At 39.5% G+C, this 17,970-nt stretch overlaps 1 protein-coding gene across 1 annotated transcript in view; it reads left to right on the top strand.

The window, feature by feature from the left end:
* Positions 1-17,970, top strand: part of USP7 (ubiquitin specific peptidase 7) — a 102,025-nt gene that overhangs the window by 78,681 nt on the left and 5,374 nt on the right. The window contains exons 16-28 of the mRNA XM_074965471.1: positions 1,742-1,876; positions 6,440-6,541; positions 7,361-7,466; positions 7,910-8,002; positions 9,238-9,305; positions 11,505-11,605; positions 12,963-13,116; positions 14,013-14,080; positions 14,500-14,608; positions 14,686-14,763; positions 15,177-15,277; positions 15,843-15,942; positions 17,119-17,238. Coding sequence (XP_074821572.1) covers positions 1,742-1,876; positions 6,440-6,541; positions 7,361-7,466; positions 7,910-8,002; positions 9,238-9,305; positions 11,505-11,605; positions 12,963-13,116; positions 14,013-14,080; positions 14,500-14,608; positions 14,686-14,763; positions 15,177-15,277; positions 15,843-15,942; positions 17,119-17,238 — 1,335 coding nt within the window. The remainder of the gene's footprint in view (positions 1-1,741; positions 1,877-6,439; positions 6,542-7,360; positions 7,467-7,909; positions 8,003-9,237; positions 9,306-11,504; positions 11,606-12,962; positions 13,117-14,012; positions 14,081-14,499; positions 14,609-14,685; positions 14,764-15,176; positions 15,278-15,842; positions 15,943-17,118; positions 17,239-17,970) is intronic.

Here is a 17,970-nt window from a genome sequence, read left to right on the forward strand (position 1 = left end):
GATGTCAGATGATGTCTAGCCTTCTATCTGGATAGGACTAAACCATTCTGTGCTTCACCTCACCTGTCTCATATGCTGATCGCATGAACGGTCAAGCAGTCTCTTCACAGACTACCTCTAAATGTAAAACACAGACTGCATATGAAATGGGTTCAGCTACGCCTCCTTAGCAGGTGAGAGCTCATTCTGCGAGAGCACAGCCATAGTTAAAGGCATTCATCAGTGATGTCTCAATATTGCCTATTCGCAGCGCTGCTCTGTGGTTGTCCATATATATATGTTTACGAACCATTACACCATTATTGCATCTTCAAGGGTGGATGCAAGTTTTTGTAAGGTGGCCCTGAAATCCTTGTTTAGGTGGACTCCAAACCCTGTGTCCTGGGATGGGTACTGCTTGAGAGTCACCTAAGTGGAATACTCAGCTGCATCTACTTGACAAAGAAGAAACGGTGACTTACTGTGATTGTGGTTTTCAAGATATGATGCAGAAGTGTATTCCATGACCCAGCTTCTGTCCCCTCTGCATCAGAGTCTAGCGTCTGGGCGTTCGGTGCAAAGAAAATGAGAAGGGTCGTGGCGGTGTTGCCTCATGTAGTCCTGGGAGGCGCTATGGCCAGCAGGTGTGAGTGCCATCTCTCTACAGGTACTGATAGGGAAAATTCTCCAGCTCCAGTGAGTTGGGTGCACACACATCTAAGTGGAATACACGTCTTTGTGTCATCTCAAAGAACCGCAGTTACAGAAAGTTACCATTTCTTATACCTGCAAATGTCACCTTGAATCCTGATGAAATTAATAGTACTCAGTGGGAAATAACAGTATATTCATGGGCATTTCTGCTGGTCCACTGGTTGTTGTACTTATACAAGAATATAACTTTTCATGGCTTTTTAGAGAGTGTTAAATTATTGTATTAGAGGAAAAGGACTGAACTCTTACAGTGCAGTGTTAGGGTAACTCAGGATATCTCCCATAAATAACTTTCTGAAATTGGAATATAGCTAGCTATAGCGCCCAATTCTGGACTGCAGCTGTGCCGAGTTCACCATGTAGGAGTGGAGGAGAACTGTTACCTTTGCATCTCTCACATTTTTAGATGGCCAGGGTCCAGAGCAGTCCCCAAGCCCTGGGGCTGCTGTTTGATACACTGTACTGCTATGGCTTCCTATGGAGCCACCCAGCAGCACCAAATAGGCAGAGCACCTACTCCCTCCCTCCGTCTACCCCATTATGTCCTGCTAATAGAGGCAGTGCTGGCCCTACACCAGAATGAAATTCCTCTTAAACCAGGGCTTTTCCACAGTGGCAATATCTGCAGGGGAGTACAGGAACAACACACCCAGTAGAATTGGTATACTGATCAGAAACTGGTCCATAATGTTTTAGGCCCCATTCCGGGAAACACGTTGGTGAATATTCCTTTTGAATGCAGGGGCACTTCTCTAATGCTAAAATTATTATTGTGCGTAAGTGTTTGCAAGATTTGGGCCTAAATGTTAATGGCTTTGTGCTATGTTTTGTCAGAATATTTGTGAGTTTTTAAACATGGTTTTGAGTAGCATAGTTTGTCTTGTTTCAGAGATAGCTTATATATTTGAAAACTTATTAACACAAAATGATTTAAGTGTGAACACTGATACCAATAAACAGTTAAATTCAGAGGCAAAGCTTACATCAACAGTGTTTTTGATTCTTCAGCTGTAAACTATATATAAGTAATGTTTATAAAATATTTCAGATAGTGACAGAGGACCAGTTTTGTGGCCACCAAGGCAATGATATGTATGATGAAGAAAAAGTGAAATATACTGTGTTCAAAGTATTAAAAAACTCCACACTTGCAGAATTTGTTCAAAACCTCTCTCAAACAATGGTAAGCTTTTTCTGTAGCACAGTATCTAACTATACATGTTTTTGTTATTATATTTTGTTCACTTTATAATCTTAGCATTCTCTTGGTATATGTGACTGCTTCTTTGTGTAGTGTCCCTGTGGGTTTTGCACTGTAGGTGTGCGTGCGTCCCTGTGCTGCTGATTTTAGAACTTTGGTAGCAGTATCTGTTAGGCCTGCACGTGCACCCTCTCTCCTCGTGCTGCTCCATGAGGCTAGTCGGCGCACTCAGGCTAACCCCCCTCAGTTCCTTCTCGGCCACCCCAGCTAGAAACGGAGCTATTTGCTTTTCTATAGTTAGGTAGCCTCCTAGTTCTTAGTTGTAGTTCTAGTTGTCATTTTTTTCTTTCTCCTTATTTTTCCCCTTTAAAAAAAAAAAAAACTTTCTTTTCCCACTTCTCTCCTCGTTGGGGACCTTCCCCCAATGGGGTATGCCCAGCTCCCTTGCTTCAAGAAGTGCCTCTCTTGCAAAGAGGCAATCCCTATTGCAGACAAGCACTCTCAGTGTATTTGCTGCCTCGGGGAAGGCCACATTCAACAAAAGTGTGGTCTTTGCAAACAGCTCAGGCCCCGGTCTCCTAGAGGTAGAGAACTCAGGCAGAAGATTATCTTCATGGAAGCAGCTCTTCGACCATCTCCAGACCTATGCCATGAGTCACCTTTCAGATGTGAGTCTTCCCCATAGTCCATAACATCCAAAAGTTGTGAGTCAAAGAAACAAGGTGCTGACCCCTCTCTCAAATCATCAATAAAAGAGCAGAAGTCCCCCCAGTGAGCCCCAACATAGCCGCAAACGTTCTCTGGCACACTCGATATCCTCGGTACCACCAGCACAGAGACCTTCTCAGTCCGGTGTGGCTCATGGAAGTCCTCAGTGGCAGATACTGTTGACAGACCTACAGCCAATGGGCACAGGCACTGAGTCAATGGTACCTAGGGACAAAGTAAGCACTCCTCCTAAGAAAACATTAGTACGTGATTCCTTATCAGTACCATCCTCGACACCTCATTTGGCACCAGAGCAAGCGGTATGGGCAAGATCCCCATCCCCCACAGTACTGCCAACAGCACTGAGTCGGACAGCACCACTGGAATTCCTGCACTCCATGCATCGGGGTCTCCTCTTCTCAGTGCTGGGACCTCTGTACCAAGTCTTCACTTGGCACGGGAGTCTTCCCCACTGCTCTGCCATGCTCCCCTGCTCTCCAGTGAGGGCTCGGACAGTGAACCTGAGGAGGTGGCATCTCAGTACTCCTCAAAGGCTCCTTACGGTGCCCAGTATCAGCAGAGCCTCAAGGATATCCTCAGATGGTCCCACCACCACCATCTTGGCATGGGCACCAACAACAATCTCTATGCCACCACCCCAGTGGCCATACTGGGACAAGAGGTCGATCGTCTCCTCCAGTTAGGAGCCGTAGAACCAGTACCTCAACATTTACAAGGCAAAGGGTTCTACTCCTGTTATTTCTTAATACCCAAAAGGAAGGGAGGTTGGAGACCATACTAGACCTCAAAGCTCTGAACAAGTTTGTCAAGGCTTAAAAGTCAAGATGGTCACTTTAGCAATAGTCATTCCAGCGCTGGAACAGGGAGACTGGTTTTCAGCCCTCGCATACTTTCATATCTCAATCTTACCAACTCACAGACAATTTCTCAGATCCTCTCTAGGATAAAGACCACTACCAGTACAGGGTGCTCATTGGCCCAAGAGTATTTTCCAAGGTTCTCTCTGTAGTGGCCGCCCACTTACACTCCTAAGGGATCATGATTTACCTGTATCTGGACGATTGCCTCCTCAGAGCCCAGTCTCTACAAGAGGCTCACCGAGTCACCAAAGCTGCAATACACTTGTTTACAGAAGTGGGTCTGCAGATCAACGCCTAGAAATCAACCCTCACTCCAGTGCAGCACCTGGAATTCATAGGCACTGGCTTCGACTCTACAGACCAGAACTCCCCTTGCTCAAACAGATTCTTCTGTTTAACCACACTCATATAGACCATTCAAAACAGCCTACAAATATCAGCCAGACACTGCCTACAACTTGGGGCACATAGCAGCGGGCACAACGGTAATACTACATGCCAAAGCTTCACATGTGGTGCCTCCAGATGTTGTTTACAGCCCAAACAGGGACAGACAAGATAAACCCCTTTCGCTACCCACCAAGGTCAAAATCTCCTTAGATTGGTGGAAAGACCCAACCAACATTTTCAAAGGGATCCCCTTCTTGCAGATCCCCCCAACCATTGCTTCTGATCACTGACACATCGCTCATAGGGTGGGGTGCACATCTAAATGGCCATAATACCCAAGGCAAATGGTCACCCACAAAGATATCCCTTCACATCAACCTCCTCAACCTAAGGGCAGTCAGGAATGCCTGCACCCACTTCCTCCCGCTGATCAAAGGATCACACACAAGAGTCCTAACAGACAGCATAGCCTGCGTGTACTACATAAATCAACAAGGGAGAGCCCAATCACCTTCCCTCTGCATAGAGGTAATGAGATTATGGAACTTGTGTGTCTCCCACAATGTCACACTGTCAGCAGACTACCTCCCTGAGGCACACAACTTGATAGTGGATAGTCTCAGTCACTAATTCCCACATGACCACAAGCAAGAGCTGGACCCAGTAGTACTTTATGATCTATTCAGGCAATAGGGGACACCAACCACAGATTTTTTCGCTACTTACTTGAACAAGAAATGTCCCCGCTACTGCTCCAGAGCACGGATAAGACAGTGCTCCCTAGGTGATGCCATCCTCCCGTGGGATGGGGACCTTCTTTATGCCTTTTCTCCTTTTCCCCTACTACTGAAGGTCCTGCTGAAAATTTAAAAATAGACTGAGCACACATCATTCTGATCGCTCCTATTTGACCGAGATAAACCTGGTTCCTTTATCTGTCAGCTTGCAACATGCCCGCCAGTCCCTCTCCCAGTCACTCCCTACCTGCTGTCCCAGGACAATCTGCATCCCAACTTGGGGGTTCTCTGCCTTAGAGAATGGCTCCTTCTTGGTTCAAACAACTAGAAAGCTCCTGTTCAAAAGACATGCAAGGGGCATTATTATACAGTAGAAAGTCCTCAACGCAGCATACTTACGTGCAAAAATGGTCCAGGTTTCGGATTTGGTGCATTTCCCAACAGATCTCCCTGACATCCGCGACTCTTCAACATCTTAGACTTTGCTCTGGCCCTAAAAAGATTGGATCTGTCTGTAAGCTCTCCGAGTCCACCTATCGGCTATAACAGCCTTCCACCTCCAGTAGAGGTGTACTCGGTGCAGTCACACTCAGTCACCAAAAGGCTCCTCAGGAGTATAGTAAGCCTCTTCCCACAACCTCAACTTCCTCCTCCCACATGGGACTTAAACCTGGTGCTGAAAGAACTGACTAGGCCTCCCTTCAAACCCATAGCCACCTGTTTCTCAATGAAAACAGCTTTCCTGATAGCGATTACTTCAGCCAGGAGAACAGAAGAAATAGTAGCTCTCATGGCACCTTCCCTCCCTCCCCTCCCCACCAGTATTCTTTCAGGGCAAAGTTATGCTTAGGCCACATCCAAAATTCATTCCCAAGGTAACCGTCCCTGTTTCACATGAACTAATTGATTAATCTTCCAGCCTTCTGTCCCAAGCCTCACAGAGGCGAGAGAGAAGCTATATTGCACATTCTAGATGTCAGGAGATAATCTGTATCAGGAGATAATCTGCCTTTTGCCTGCACAGGACAAAGACTTTCAGAAAGTCCCCCAGGCTTTTCCTCTCTATTGCGGAAAGATCCAAGGGTTCAGGAATATCGGAGGCTCTCCAAGTGTCTCTTGAACTGCATCGGACAGTGTTACCAGGTTCTCAGGATAACCCTTCCACATACTATTTGTACACACTCTACAAGGTCGATCTCCTCATCCATTGCCTTATTCAAGAATGTCCCTATCAGAGATCTGTAGAGTGGCAAGATGGGTGTCAGTCCACACTTTTGTGGAACGTTATGGGATCACTGGGGACTCCGCCACTGATGCCATCTTCGGCTCCACTGTGCTGTCATTGGAGTTGGGTCAGTTAAAGAAGTCTCAGCCCCCCAGAAGGGATACTGCTCAGGAATCACCTACAGTGGAGCACCCATAGGGACACGACACGAAGTAGTAGTACTCACCTTGTACAGTAACAATGGTTTTTTGAGATGTGTCCCTGTGGGTGTCCAACAACCCACCCTCCTCCCCTCTACTTCGGAGTTCTTGTGAATGACACTGCGGTAGAGAAGGAACTGAGGGGGGTTAGCCCGCGTCACTGACTAGCCTTGTGGTGCAGCATGAGGAGAGAGAGCACATGTGCGGGTCTAATGGACACCGTTACTGAAGTTCTCCGATCAGCAGTGCAGCACCCATAGTGACACACACAGTTACTGCACAAGGTGAGTAACTTCTTTCTGTCATAGTTTGAGTGTTTGTACACTGACTAGTTTTGACTGGTTTTATTAAAGTATTTTAATCTATTTGTATTTTCTTATCATTTTAACTTTCTTTTAACTTAGGGATTTCCACAGGATCAAATACGGTTGTGGCCGATGCAAGCTAGAAGTAATGGAACTAAACGACCAGCGATGTTAGATAATGAAGCAGATGGCAATAAAACTGTAAATATTTACTAATAGGGGAAAAGTTAATTCTAAGTCTGTCTCATTTACAGTTCCAACAGTAAAGTTGTGGCCTCAGGACATCAAAATCTTAAGTGCTGGAAACTAACCTATGGTGTTACAGGGGACATAGAAAAACTTGTGAAATCTAGAACCAGTGTACAGTAGCCCTTGATTTAGAGTAGATTTGAGATTTGGTGGATTGATTTTGAGATTTAGCAGATCTAGATCTTTTTACTGTAATGAAAGGAGACACAATCATTAGTCATCTGTCACTGACACTAACTTGTTTAAATTTTACTACTCGTAATATCAAATGTAAGGGCAAATATGAGTTCCATGAATGCTTTAGAAACTTCATAAAATAGCAAGTGTTGCATATAAATATTAATAAAATTAGGGATACAAAAAGTTGTACTAACCCCTGTGTTAAGTTTATCCTTAATTTTTGTTCTTGCTACTATAATTGACATGGATGGAAATAAAATATTTTTAAACATACAAGAGAGCCCACTTTAAGTAAAATTCTGTGCAGTTTAAAACTTGTGTAACTTTTTAAAAAACACACATCAAAGCAATATTTGATATTGTTTTGCTTACTTTAGCAAGATGGTGAAGGATTGCATATAATCTTTAACTCTCACCAACATAGCTAAAAATGAGGGACTTTTCCCAACAGTGTAAGATTCCTTTTAATTTCTTGTTTTGTTTTAATTTAAATTATGCAGTTTGACCACTCCACTAAGTTTTCTGCCTATATGAAACTCATCTAAAGTCATTTTTTGCTCATGTTGTGTGTTCTGCTTCCTAAACAAACAGATGATTGAGCTCAGTGACAATGAAAATCCATGGACAATATTCCTGGAAACAGTAGATCCAGAGATGGCAGCTACTGGAGCAACATTACCCAAATTTGATAAAGATCGTAAGTATATATGCTAAAATTTCAGAAAATACAAAATCTCTCATTCTATATGTGCCTGAAAATGACTGAGTGCTCCTTCTTTGGCGCTCGGTCTGCCTGATGTACAAGATGTCTGTCAGACTGTGGCTCTCAATGCACTTTGATCACCTGACCTCATTTTGTGTTGTCCTCTTCCAAGGTGGAGAGAGAGTGGGGTTTCAGATGTTCTAGAATGAATGAAATTAATTTAATCAGCTGTGTGTGTGGTGTTTGGGTTCAGTATTTAAAAAGTATTTTAAGGAAATTATCTTGTTACCAGGTTACATGTTTGCTCATTCATTAAAGACATTGTTTTGTGACTACTGTGGCCTTGAGCATGAAAATGAAATTTACGGTTAGGTGATCTTCAGATGTGCTCAAATTATGGCTTTATTTCAGATTATTTTTTATTTCTTAACTTGTAGATGATGTAATGTTGTTTCTGAAGATGTATGATCCAAAGACTCGGAGTTTGAATTACTGTGGACATATCTATACACCTATATCCTGTAAAATACGTAAGTCTTTAAACTCTTGTTGAGTTGTAATATAATATGATCAATTATATAAATATAACATTTTGCATTTAATGTTATACTGTTGAAAGCAAAATTCAGGAAATACAAAAATGAAGGCTCCTACAGCAGCATTAACCCGTCTGTTAGACGTGCCTAATATTTTCTATTCCTGTGTTTGTGATAAACATATAATTTGGTATATTGTTAGAAGTATGGCATGAAATATGCAAGGTTTGCAACATGTCTGCAGGAACCTTAACATTTCTATTTCCTAACTTAAATTTAACTGGGAAGTCTTAATGGTTCATTAATATAGCTTAAACCCCCCCCCCTTTTTTTAAGAGAGAAAATTGTTTTTGCTCAATAACTGTAGAATTTAAATGTCCCCAGCAAGGCTTTGAAGTTCACATGTCATTGAAATGAATGGGGTGTGGGAATTGTGAGTTCCATCTTTGCTGCTGAGATTTAGCTGTAGACAGTTATCTGCAACACTGGGTTAATGGGGCAGCAGTCTATGGATTTTTGTATTGAGCTGGCTGTATCTTTCTAATTTTATTTAAAAATTTAGGATTTACAGTGTGTTGGTGACTACAGCAAATGTTCTTATTCCTGAATGTTGCAGTTTTATAGTGTTCTTGCCAAGTGTTCTGCTGCAACATTTTGTAAAATGACTTCTGGAAAATTGTCCCACCAGCAGCTGCAGCCCCTCTGCATGTCTGGTTAGACTGTGTGTGTAAAGTTCTAATGTGCCTCACTCCTATGTGACATCATAAAGAGGGTGGAGCTTCATTAAGCTCCACTGAAAAACCTTAGCGGATGTGCACTGAACCTGTTCAGAAGTGATACTCGGATTTCTTATTGTTAATAACGTCTCTGCCCATAAGCAAAGCAAATGTTGCTCTACATTAACAGTAACTTACATTCAAAATGTTATGCGTAAAACTTTTTGGTTTTGCTCTAGCTCTGTTTATTTTGTGTGTGTGGTTAAAACTATGGCATTATTTTATGCTAGCAGAATTCAGATGGCTGTGCAAAATTTCCTCAAATTAAAATAAAAAATCCCCTTTTGGGCTAAACCTAAGGATGGGAAGTTTCAATTTAAAGGAGAAATTTGTCATAAAGTTGGACATCTGAAAATTTGGGGGGTTATAATGGAACCATTTTCAACTTTAATCATAGCTTTCGCTACTAGTGAAAGCTATAACATACTTCACGCTTCTTTTCTTTTCCAATAGGTGACTTGCTTCCAGTTATGTGTGAGAGAGCAGGATTTCCCCAAGAAACTAACCTTATCCTCTATGAGGTTTGGATTGATTATTATTCCTACAATAAATCTAGATTTGTGTGTCCATTAGCAAGTTTTCCTCTAAGGAAAAACTGTAATGTTTATAAAGATTTTAACTACTACATATAAATACAAAGAACATGTCACTAAAATAACATTTTAAGTGAGAAATAAAATAGTTTTAGATATTACATTTAGAAACATAAGAAACCATAACCACACACAAAGCCAACTGAGGCTTCGGTCCCATTGGAAACTCTGAAAATCAGTCAGTTTCAAAGTGCTTGTAAAGTTAATTTTATAACTTAAAAAAAAAAATTAATAGCTAGCTTTGATAACAAACAGTGATGGTTTAACAGTGAAGTCTACTCAGCCACATGATGTTAGCCTCCTCTTGTTGGTTAGGTACAATGCTGTGTCACCAAGAGACAAGTTTCACTGAGATAAAATGGTGCCATTCACTGAATGGAAATACTCAGAGTGATCAGTGTTCCTGAACTATTGAAAATTAATTTATAAAATGCATCTGATTATGTATATTTATTTTAATAAATACTTATGTAGCTCTCTGTGCTATTCAAAAAATTATTACCGTTTCCTTTAATCTGGGGCTAAATTCACAGAAACTTAAATTCTGAACACTTGCTCTGAAACATTAAAAGCCAAAATCCTTTATAAGATTTTGTTGTTTTTTGCATCAGCGTGACTAATAATTTAGCCACAAAACTCTGTTAAACTCTCTCAAGGTTGTTAGCGTTCCTTTTGCTCCAGGACTGGCTGTTAGTTATGATTTGGCTACATATTCTAGCACATATTTTAAAGTAACAAACTTTACAGCTTGTGCATCCTACAGTTAACAAACAGAGCTTTCACTGTTAAAGATGTTGTGCACAGGAATGTTTGGTTAATCTGCTGTACCCCAAAAGCTATGGCTCTGAAGTTTTTGAATACTTGGGCACAAGAGAATATCATTGGAATCCTAACTTTGAAATCAGCAATCAAAAACACCACTAGTAATTTGTGACTAAAAAGTCTTACCTCAGACTGTGCAAGCAGAAGTTTTAAAGGGTAAGGGAAACTTTTAAACTCTAAAAGATACATTTATCTGCATGGAACTCCTGTGTGAGCCACACTATGTGCTGTTAGCACTAAATCCATGCATGTTCCCCGAGTCACCATGATAGCACAGCTGCTGCTGCTAACAGGGCTGGCCTACGTGCTCTCAGTGCCTGACCCTCTGCACGTGAATCTGCAGTGACCTGTTTCCAGCTGTGGGAGGGAATGCTGCATCCTCTCCTGCCTCCACCACACTGTATGAGGCAGCAGGCAACAAGTGAGAGCTCCCACACCCTTTCATCAAAGTGTAGGAGTAATACATGTTTATAACCACTTTAAATTGCTCTAGTGGGATTTGAATCTGCAGTGAGGCCCTTGCTACAGTAGGACTAGGAGCTCTTAATGCCACTAGGTGCCTGCTTTGCTAGCAGCCAACTGCTCTCACTGGTCTTTCCTGGGGCATTACAGAGTTCCGTATTAACAGGCAGAACTGCTACCAGGGAACTTCCATATATACAGTCACTTCCAAATTTACATTAAACTTATAAAAGCTCCTTCTTTCAAATAGTATGGATGAGGACCACAAAAGTTTCTGCCACCTGTTTGTTTAAACAAAGATATTTATGTTCCAGTAAACAACTCACAATATATGTGTATTATAGTTATTAAAATAGTGTGTATTTAATACTCTAGGGGCTTTCCATTCCTTTTGAAAAGGAGAGGCAGCCTGCTGTAGTGAATCCGTTGCACCTTGCCAAAAACAAACTAGTATTAATTGGGTTCTACTACTATTCTGAAAGTTGCGTGATTTGAAAAATAAGTCTTCGAGCACTGAAGAATTTTGAATTGGGGCTGGCTATTGAGAAGATGTGATGGACGGTGTAAAACATTTTAAAATGGATTCAATTTAACTAAAAGAGAATCTAGTGCAAATTTCATGGGTAAAGTAGAAATAGCGAACTCTACTGTGAGCAGTGAAGTTTGTAAATGAAATATAATGTGAATTAAAAAATCATCAAAATTCACCCCCCCCCCATTCATTTAAATTTTGATTGAAAAAGAAAATGAGTCATCTTCCATTGCGATATTTTTTCAGCGGTGAAAATTTCCTATTTTGTCATTTATTTCTTCTGATTGTTTTCCCTTTTGTTTTTACTGCAGGAAGTTAAACCGAATTTAACAGAGAGAATTCAAGACCATGATGTATCTCTTGATAAGGCTCTTGATGAACTCATGGATGGTGACATCATAGTGTTTCAGAAGTATGTGTTTTGAAGGGATGATTATAGTCATGGTTACATCACCTGGTTCCTTAAATTTAAGTGGAGAAAGATTTTCTATTTAGCAGTTTTAACAATGATTTTCAAATATTCAAAAGCATGGTTGCTTACTGACAGACATAGTCAGCAGTATCAACTTACTGGTTTGGAGGGGCGGGGGAATTAAACTATTCAGACTATTAAACTGTCACTTGTAAGATTTAAAAAAAAAACTCCTCACCTTGAATTAGAAGACCAATAAATACTGACATAGTTCTTCACAGATAATGTTAAGATCTGTGTTCAGCAGGCAGTCTGAATTCTGCAGCTTTGCCCTTGGAGCCACCGTACCTGAAATACTATACAACAGAGCCTAGCTGTAATTCTAATCTAAGTCTCTGTGTTATAACTACTATAACTTCCGCCTAGAACTAAGCTGCCTTCCTCTTACTCGTGCTTCCTCACTAGTCACACATTGGCCTACAGTGATGACATGCTTCTGACTTAACTGAGCACATGTTCAAATAATAGGGATGTTGGTGCTTATTGGAGGTTTCTCCAAGGCAAAGGGAGAACTCCTGCAGCTTATATCCAGTAAAGGGATCTTACTTAAGTTTGTCAGGACTATAAATCAGCATTTCTGTGCTCTTACTCCTGATGGTCACACCCAACTGTGTTGCTCTGTTTCTCTCCATGGGCTGACAGTGGGTGGAAGCCAGCTAGTCTATCTTCAGCACTCTTACCCCAGATTATGTGAGATGAATGTATTTCTCATGTCATGCCTTGGAACTCGCATTCCCTGTTGACCCAGTTGGTGTTATGCACCTTTGGCTGGCTGCTGACTTCTGGGTAAGTGCACAGCTTGTACACTGGTGCTATTGAAGATAGGGGTACCAGTCAGTAGTGACCCATACTAATGTCTATACACATTTCACACTTGTGGTTCAAGGGATGCTACTGTACATCCAGCCATTGTGCAAAGTGACTAATAAAAGCCTTTCATGAGAATGTAAGATGTTTTCAGCAATGTAGTAAAGGTATGTGGTAGCATACCAGGGGAGGGAAGGGGGAATGAGTGCCATTAGAACATGTCTCTGAAACAAATGGAGTCAGCATGCTGCCAAATAAGTACGCATGGTGTGCAAATGTGTTAGAAGTTCTTGCACAGCACGTATATATTCAAAAGATATGAATCACGGCTGACAATTACAGTCCTGGTGTATACAAAGGGTGGCTCTTTAACGGTTTCCTAACTTCATTTCTGTATTTCTCAGTAATATTTCTGATTCACTGTAGAACATATTTAACACTCCCTAACTACTTGTATGATGTAGATGGTACAATTTGTCTGCTTTTGTAGGGACGACCCAGAAAATGATAACAGTGAATTGCCAACAGCAAAAGAATACTTCAGAGACCTTTACCACCGTGTTGATGTCATTTTCTGTGATAAGACTATCCCCAATGATCCCGGATTTGTTGTTACTTTATCCAATAGAATGAATTACTTTCAGGTATGTATTCCACTCTACTTTGTTTCCTCTCCTTTTGTTTTCCCATTCACAGCCATGTGGGGGGTGTTACGTAATCAGGTTCAGATTAATTAGTAGGTCAAGACACCACTCTTTGGATGAAATATTCTTAGATGAAGTTCTTCAGGGCCTGGGCTGTGCTTTCACTTCTGTTTTTTCACTTAGCACATTGTGTGTTCTATTAGAAATAAATAATTCCAGTCTCCTTTTCATACTTTCTACCTTGCCTTTTTAAAGTTTTCCTTAAAGAGCCACTTACTGCTCACAGAAAATCTTAAATATATTTAGATAAATTCTGCCTATGTTAACACGATTTCAGTTGTTTCCCTTCCAGAGTGTTTTCTTTTTTATTACTAATAGCGGCTGGTTGTATAAAACCAAGAACTTTCTTCTTTAAAATGCTATTCTGCTTTGAAAAGTGACTTTCTAAAAATGACATAGTAGGATTGCTTACATTCTGAGAATGACTTCCAAATAAAATTTGCTCACTTACAAGTAAAAAGATGTTTTGTTTTTAGACTGTTTTGCCCATCAACCTTGGGATCTGAAAGTCTGCTGTGTGTTCTGATTCTTTTGTATCATCACCAGAAATAGAGATTCAGCCAAATTATGCCCTCATGTATACCTATGCAACCTAATTTTCCTACAAGGTGTTAATGGGCCTAGAATCTTCAAGAACTGGTGGTGGCCACCCACTTAATATACCAAATACATCTGCTCTTGGACTCTGTCACCATTCATGTAGGTAGTGTGTATTATATGTCTGTGACTGGATTATTGGAACCTAATATGAAGGTAGTATTATGCATAACCCTAGACAAAGCAGTGTCATAAATGGTTTGTCATTTAGAAGTTTTAAAAAACTTTTATTTCCACAGGTTGCAAAGACTGTTGCACAAAGACTTAATACAGACCCAATGCTACTACAGTTTTTCAAGTCCCAAGGGTAAGATGAGTTCCTGTAAACATAACTTTCTAGTTTAGCTTTGTCATTATTTGCAAAATATCTTTAAACTAATTTTAAATAATTTAAAACTAACAAATTAGAATTAGGTTGTCATTTAATCATTTAATAACTTTTTCCACATTGCCACAAAATTAATTCTTTGCCTAGTTAAATTTTATTTCAGCTAACATCACCAAATATTTCTTTCCAAGAACTTTCTCAATCTCTTGTGTGTTTGAAAATCTCCCCTTAAATCACTATGACTATAGTGCTGCATAGGTTGGGCATGCGAGTTTCATACCAAAGTGAAATTTTGTAAATTTGCGTACTGGAAGTTAAATTTATTTTGCATTCTCAACAGATTTTACTTCATGGCAATGGATTATGAAGTGATATTTATATGTTGTTTTCTTGTATAGTTATAGGGATGGCCCAGGTAATCCTCTTAGACATAATTATGAAGGTACTTTAAGAGATCTCCTGCAGTTCTTCAAACCTAGACAACCTAAAAAACTTTATTATCAGCAGGTATGAGTCCTTATTTATACCTTTGTGCTTTTGTTGCCTTTACAAGTATGTCTGAAGTGTATCTCTTTTTTTTCTAGCTTAAAATGAAAATTACTGACTTTGAAAACAGGAGAAGTTTTAAGTGCATATGGCTAAATAGCCAGTTTAGGGAAGAGGTTAGTACAATTTTAGCTACCACCCTGGATTCATTGTAATTTCTTTTCTCATAAGCCTTTGGATAGTATTGTGATAACCATGTGGCATCTTATATAATATTGACTTTTAAGGACTAAACCAAAAACATAAGATTTGTTATGTATTTAGTAATTGTTCCTCTTTGAAATTTTCATTAAGAAGAAGAGTTGCATCCATCCATTGCTTTCTGAGCAGTGCCCTGAAAATGTTATATGGCTTCCATAATACTGTTTCTAGGAAAAAGAATTTAAAAAAACGTGGGTTTTGTGTACACATTAGTGATCATTATCTGTTGAGCAAGGTCTAGCAATAAGTCAGATTTCAGTGTTTTCTGTGCTTTGATTTCAGTTTCTCTAATCATTGATTGTCTCATTTTAATTATTGTGTTGTAAAGGAAATAACACTATATCCAGATAAACATGGGTGTGTACGGGACCTGTTAGAAGAATGTAAAAAAGCAGTAGAACTCTGTGAGAAAGGTTCAGGAAAACTAAGGTAAGTAAAAAAGGTAGCTAAAATCACAGTTATTTTAAAATATAGATCAATGGATATGACACTGTGGATTTCACCTAAATGAACAATATTGTGCTTCAAAATACAGTGAAAAATCAAATGCAAGTTAACATAGTCTGTCACTGTGGGCTTAAAAACTGTGAAGGGCTTTAGAGCTCTTAATATGAGCTAAATTCATTTAAAAAAATTATTATGCCACTTCCTAGAATTAAATCCTAGCGACACTTAACATTCATAGATTTCAACTGCAAATTCAAAAAAATTACAACGATTTACTGCATTTTCATGCTATTAATTTTCCAAAATAAAGACGGTCATATAACTGGAGAGACTTCAGAAGATAATTTAAATAAACATCTGTTGGCTTATGCTGCAGATACACTCACTCTTCAGGACTGAGTTTACTGCTTAATTATTCCAAAGTAGGAATACATTTTTAAAATAACCTGTATTAACATTTAATTCTGGATATAGTAATATGCTAAAGATTTAGTAGATACATGTTGCATTGTTTTTTAATTCTTTTCCTATTCATTTTGGTTTTAAGGCTTCTAGAAATTGTAAGCTACAAAATAATTGGTGTCCATCAGGAAGATGAGCTGTTAGAGTGTTTATCACCAGCAACAAGTCGAACGTTTCGAATAGAGGTAAATGTTTTATCGTTTATTTGTTCATTAAAGAAATACGAGGCACTTGATTTTGAGAGGGCTACATTATCCATCCTTAGATTCTGATATTCAGGTATTGGGGCCATTTGAATGAACTAGCTAATTGACATGATTTTTTTTTTCTTCAAGAGAACCCCTCAAAAAATGGTAGAACCTAGTTTCTCCTTCACTTCAGAATACCTTGAAGTTCTTGATCTTGTAACAATTCCATTCTTACAATAACATTTGAGCATAAAATGTTAACAGAAAATGAAAGCTTTGCAAGGAGCTATCCGTGAGAAAATTGCCTCGTCATCAGTAATTCCAAGATTGACATGAGGACTCATACTGTATATTTTTATGCTTAGGCCCTATTTCCCAAGTTATAAGCCTGTTTGTGCCTGCATACTTTATTCCTTTCCTTCTTAATTAAGGTTAGATTTTTAAGTCAAATTAGATAGGTTGGGTGTGACTTTTCTCAAGATTTGCATTAAATGCCGCTAATTCTTTTTTTTTTTTTTTGTTACTTGAAATAATTTAAGCATTCAGAACTTCACGTACATCAGAACTCCTAAGTAGAAAATGAAATTAAGCTGTCAATGCAAATTTGTATTGCAAGGAAGCAGGAAAGAGAGCATTGTGTTATTACTCTGGCAGCAAATCATGAGCAGTTCATGAGCAAATCAGTGCTCCTGAGGACTCCCGGCTTCTGCTGTCAGTTAAAGAAAAATGGCAAATAACAGAAGTCCATTAGAAATAGGACCACTTCCATATCATGTCAAACAAAAGCTATTTTCAGAAGCAATGGTAAAAAGAAAAGACAACATTTGACCTCTTACAGAACTTCAAGCTAAATGTGAAGTATCTTGCTACAGAGGCCCTACAATTCTAGGTCCCTGCCAGACAAGCCATAGAAGGAATTGTATGGGGTATGGAAAGCCTCTCTGGGGGGGGAAGTTCTCCCCTCACCCTCCACACCCCGACAGAGAAGACTTTTCTAAATGATGTTTTGTCAAATGGGAAACTCCATTTAGCTTTTTAAGTATGTTGTTGGTCAAATTGTTGTTTATGTAAAGACCATTAGTCAGTTTTGCTTTCTGATATTTGAAGTTAATGTTTATTGTGGCAGTTTTAACTTTAACTAAAAATGATCACCATTTTTATATCTTAATATAGGAAATCCCTCTGGACCAGGTAGATATAGATAAGGAAAATGAGATGCTAATCACAGTAGCACATTTCCACAAAGAGGTTTTTGGGACATTTGGAATTCCATTCTTGCTGAGGATACACCAGGTACAGCATATTTCTGTTGTTCCCCTGTGGTGGTATTTAGATAACAGTTCTTTAACTTCCTATACAAACAAATGTGTGATAGGTGTCAATGTAGGTATTAGAGCATCACCTCTGTAGAAATGCTTCTCGGAACTATTCTATTCTGACATTTGTTTTCCATCCGTTCTGACTTACGGAAGAAAATTCAAGCAGAATGGTGATCTTGTGACTAACTCAACGAACTGGGATTCAGCAGTTCCTGCGTTTTCCACAGAATCCCTGTGTGACCCTGGTCAGGTCATTTAATATCTATGTGCCTCAGTTCCCCATTTGTAAAAATTGAGAAACTTCCTCTCTTGCCTGTGGTTATTTTAATATCGTATATTTAAATTTAATATACAATATTTATAACATTGCCACACCTCTGTTTAGATTGCAGTATCTCTGAGGTGGTGACTGTATTCCTGTGTGTGTACAGTGCCAAACATAATGAGACCCTGATATCAGTTGGGACTTCAAGGCACAATTGTAATTAAAATATTCCTTGTGGCTTGAAATTTCTCACGATTAGTGTTTGCCAAAAGGTTAATTTTGTGGCTAATATGAAGAAAATTGGCTCTCTTTTTTTAGTGATGGATGTGAAAAATGAATACTTTTAACTTTCTACAAGCCTCGTTCCAACATACCTTCATAGCTCTTACGTCAAAGGGCTTGTTTTTAACACTTAGCATACACTTTATCTTCAAGGACAAT

Source organism: Natator depressus, chromosome 10, assembly GCF_965152275.1.
Source record: "Natator depressus isolate rNatDep1 chromosome 10, rNatDep2.hap1, whole genome shotgun sequence".
Taxonomy (NCBI): domain Eukaryota; kingdom Metazoa; phylum Chordata; order Testudines; family Cheloniidae; genus Natator; species Natator depressus.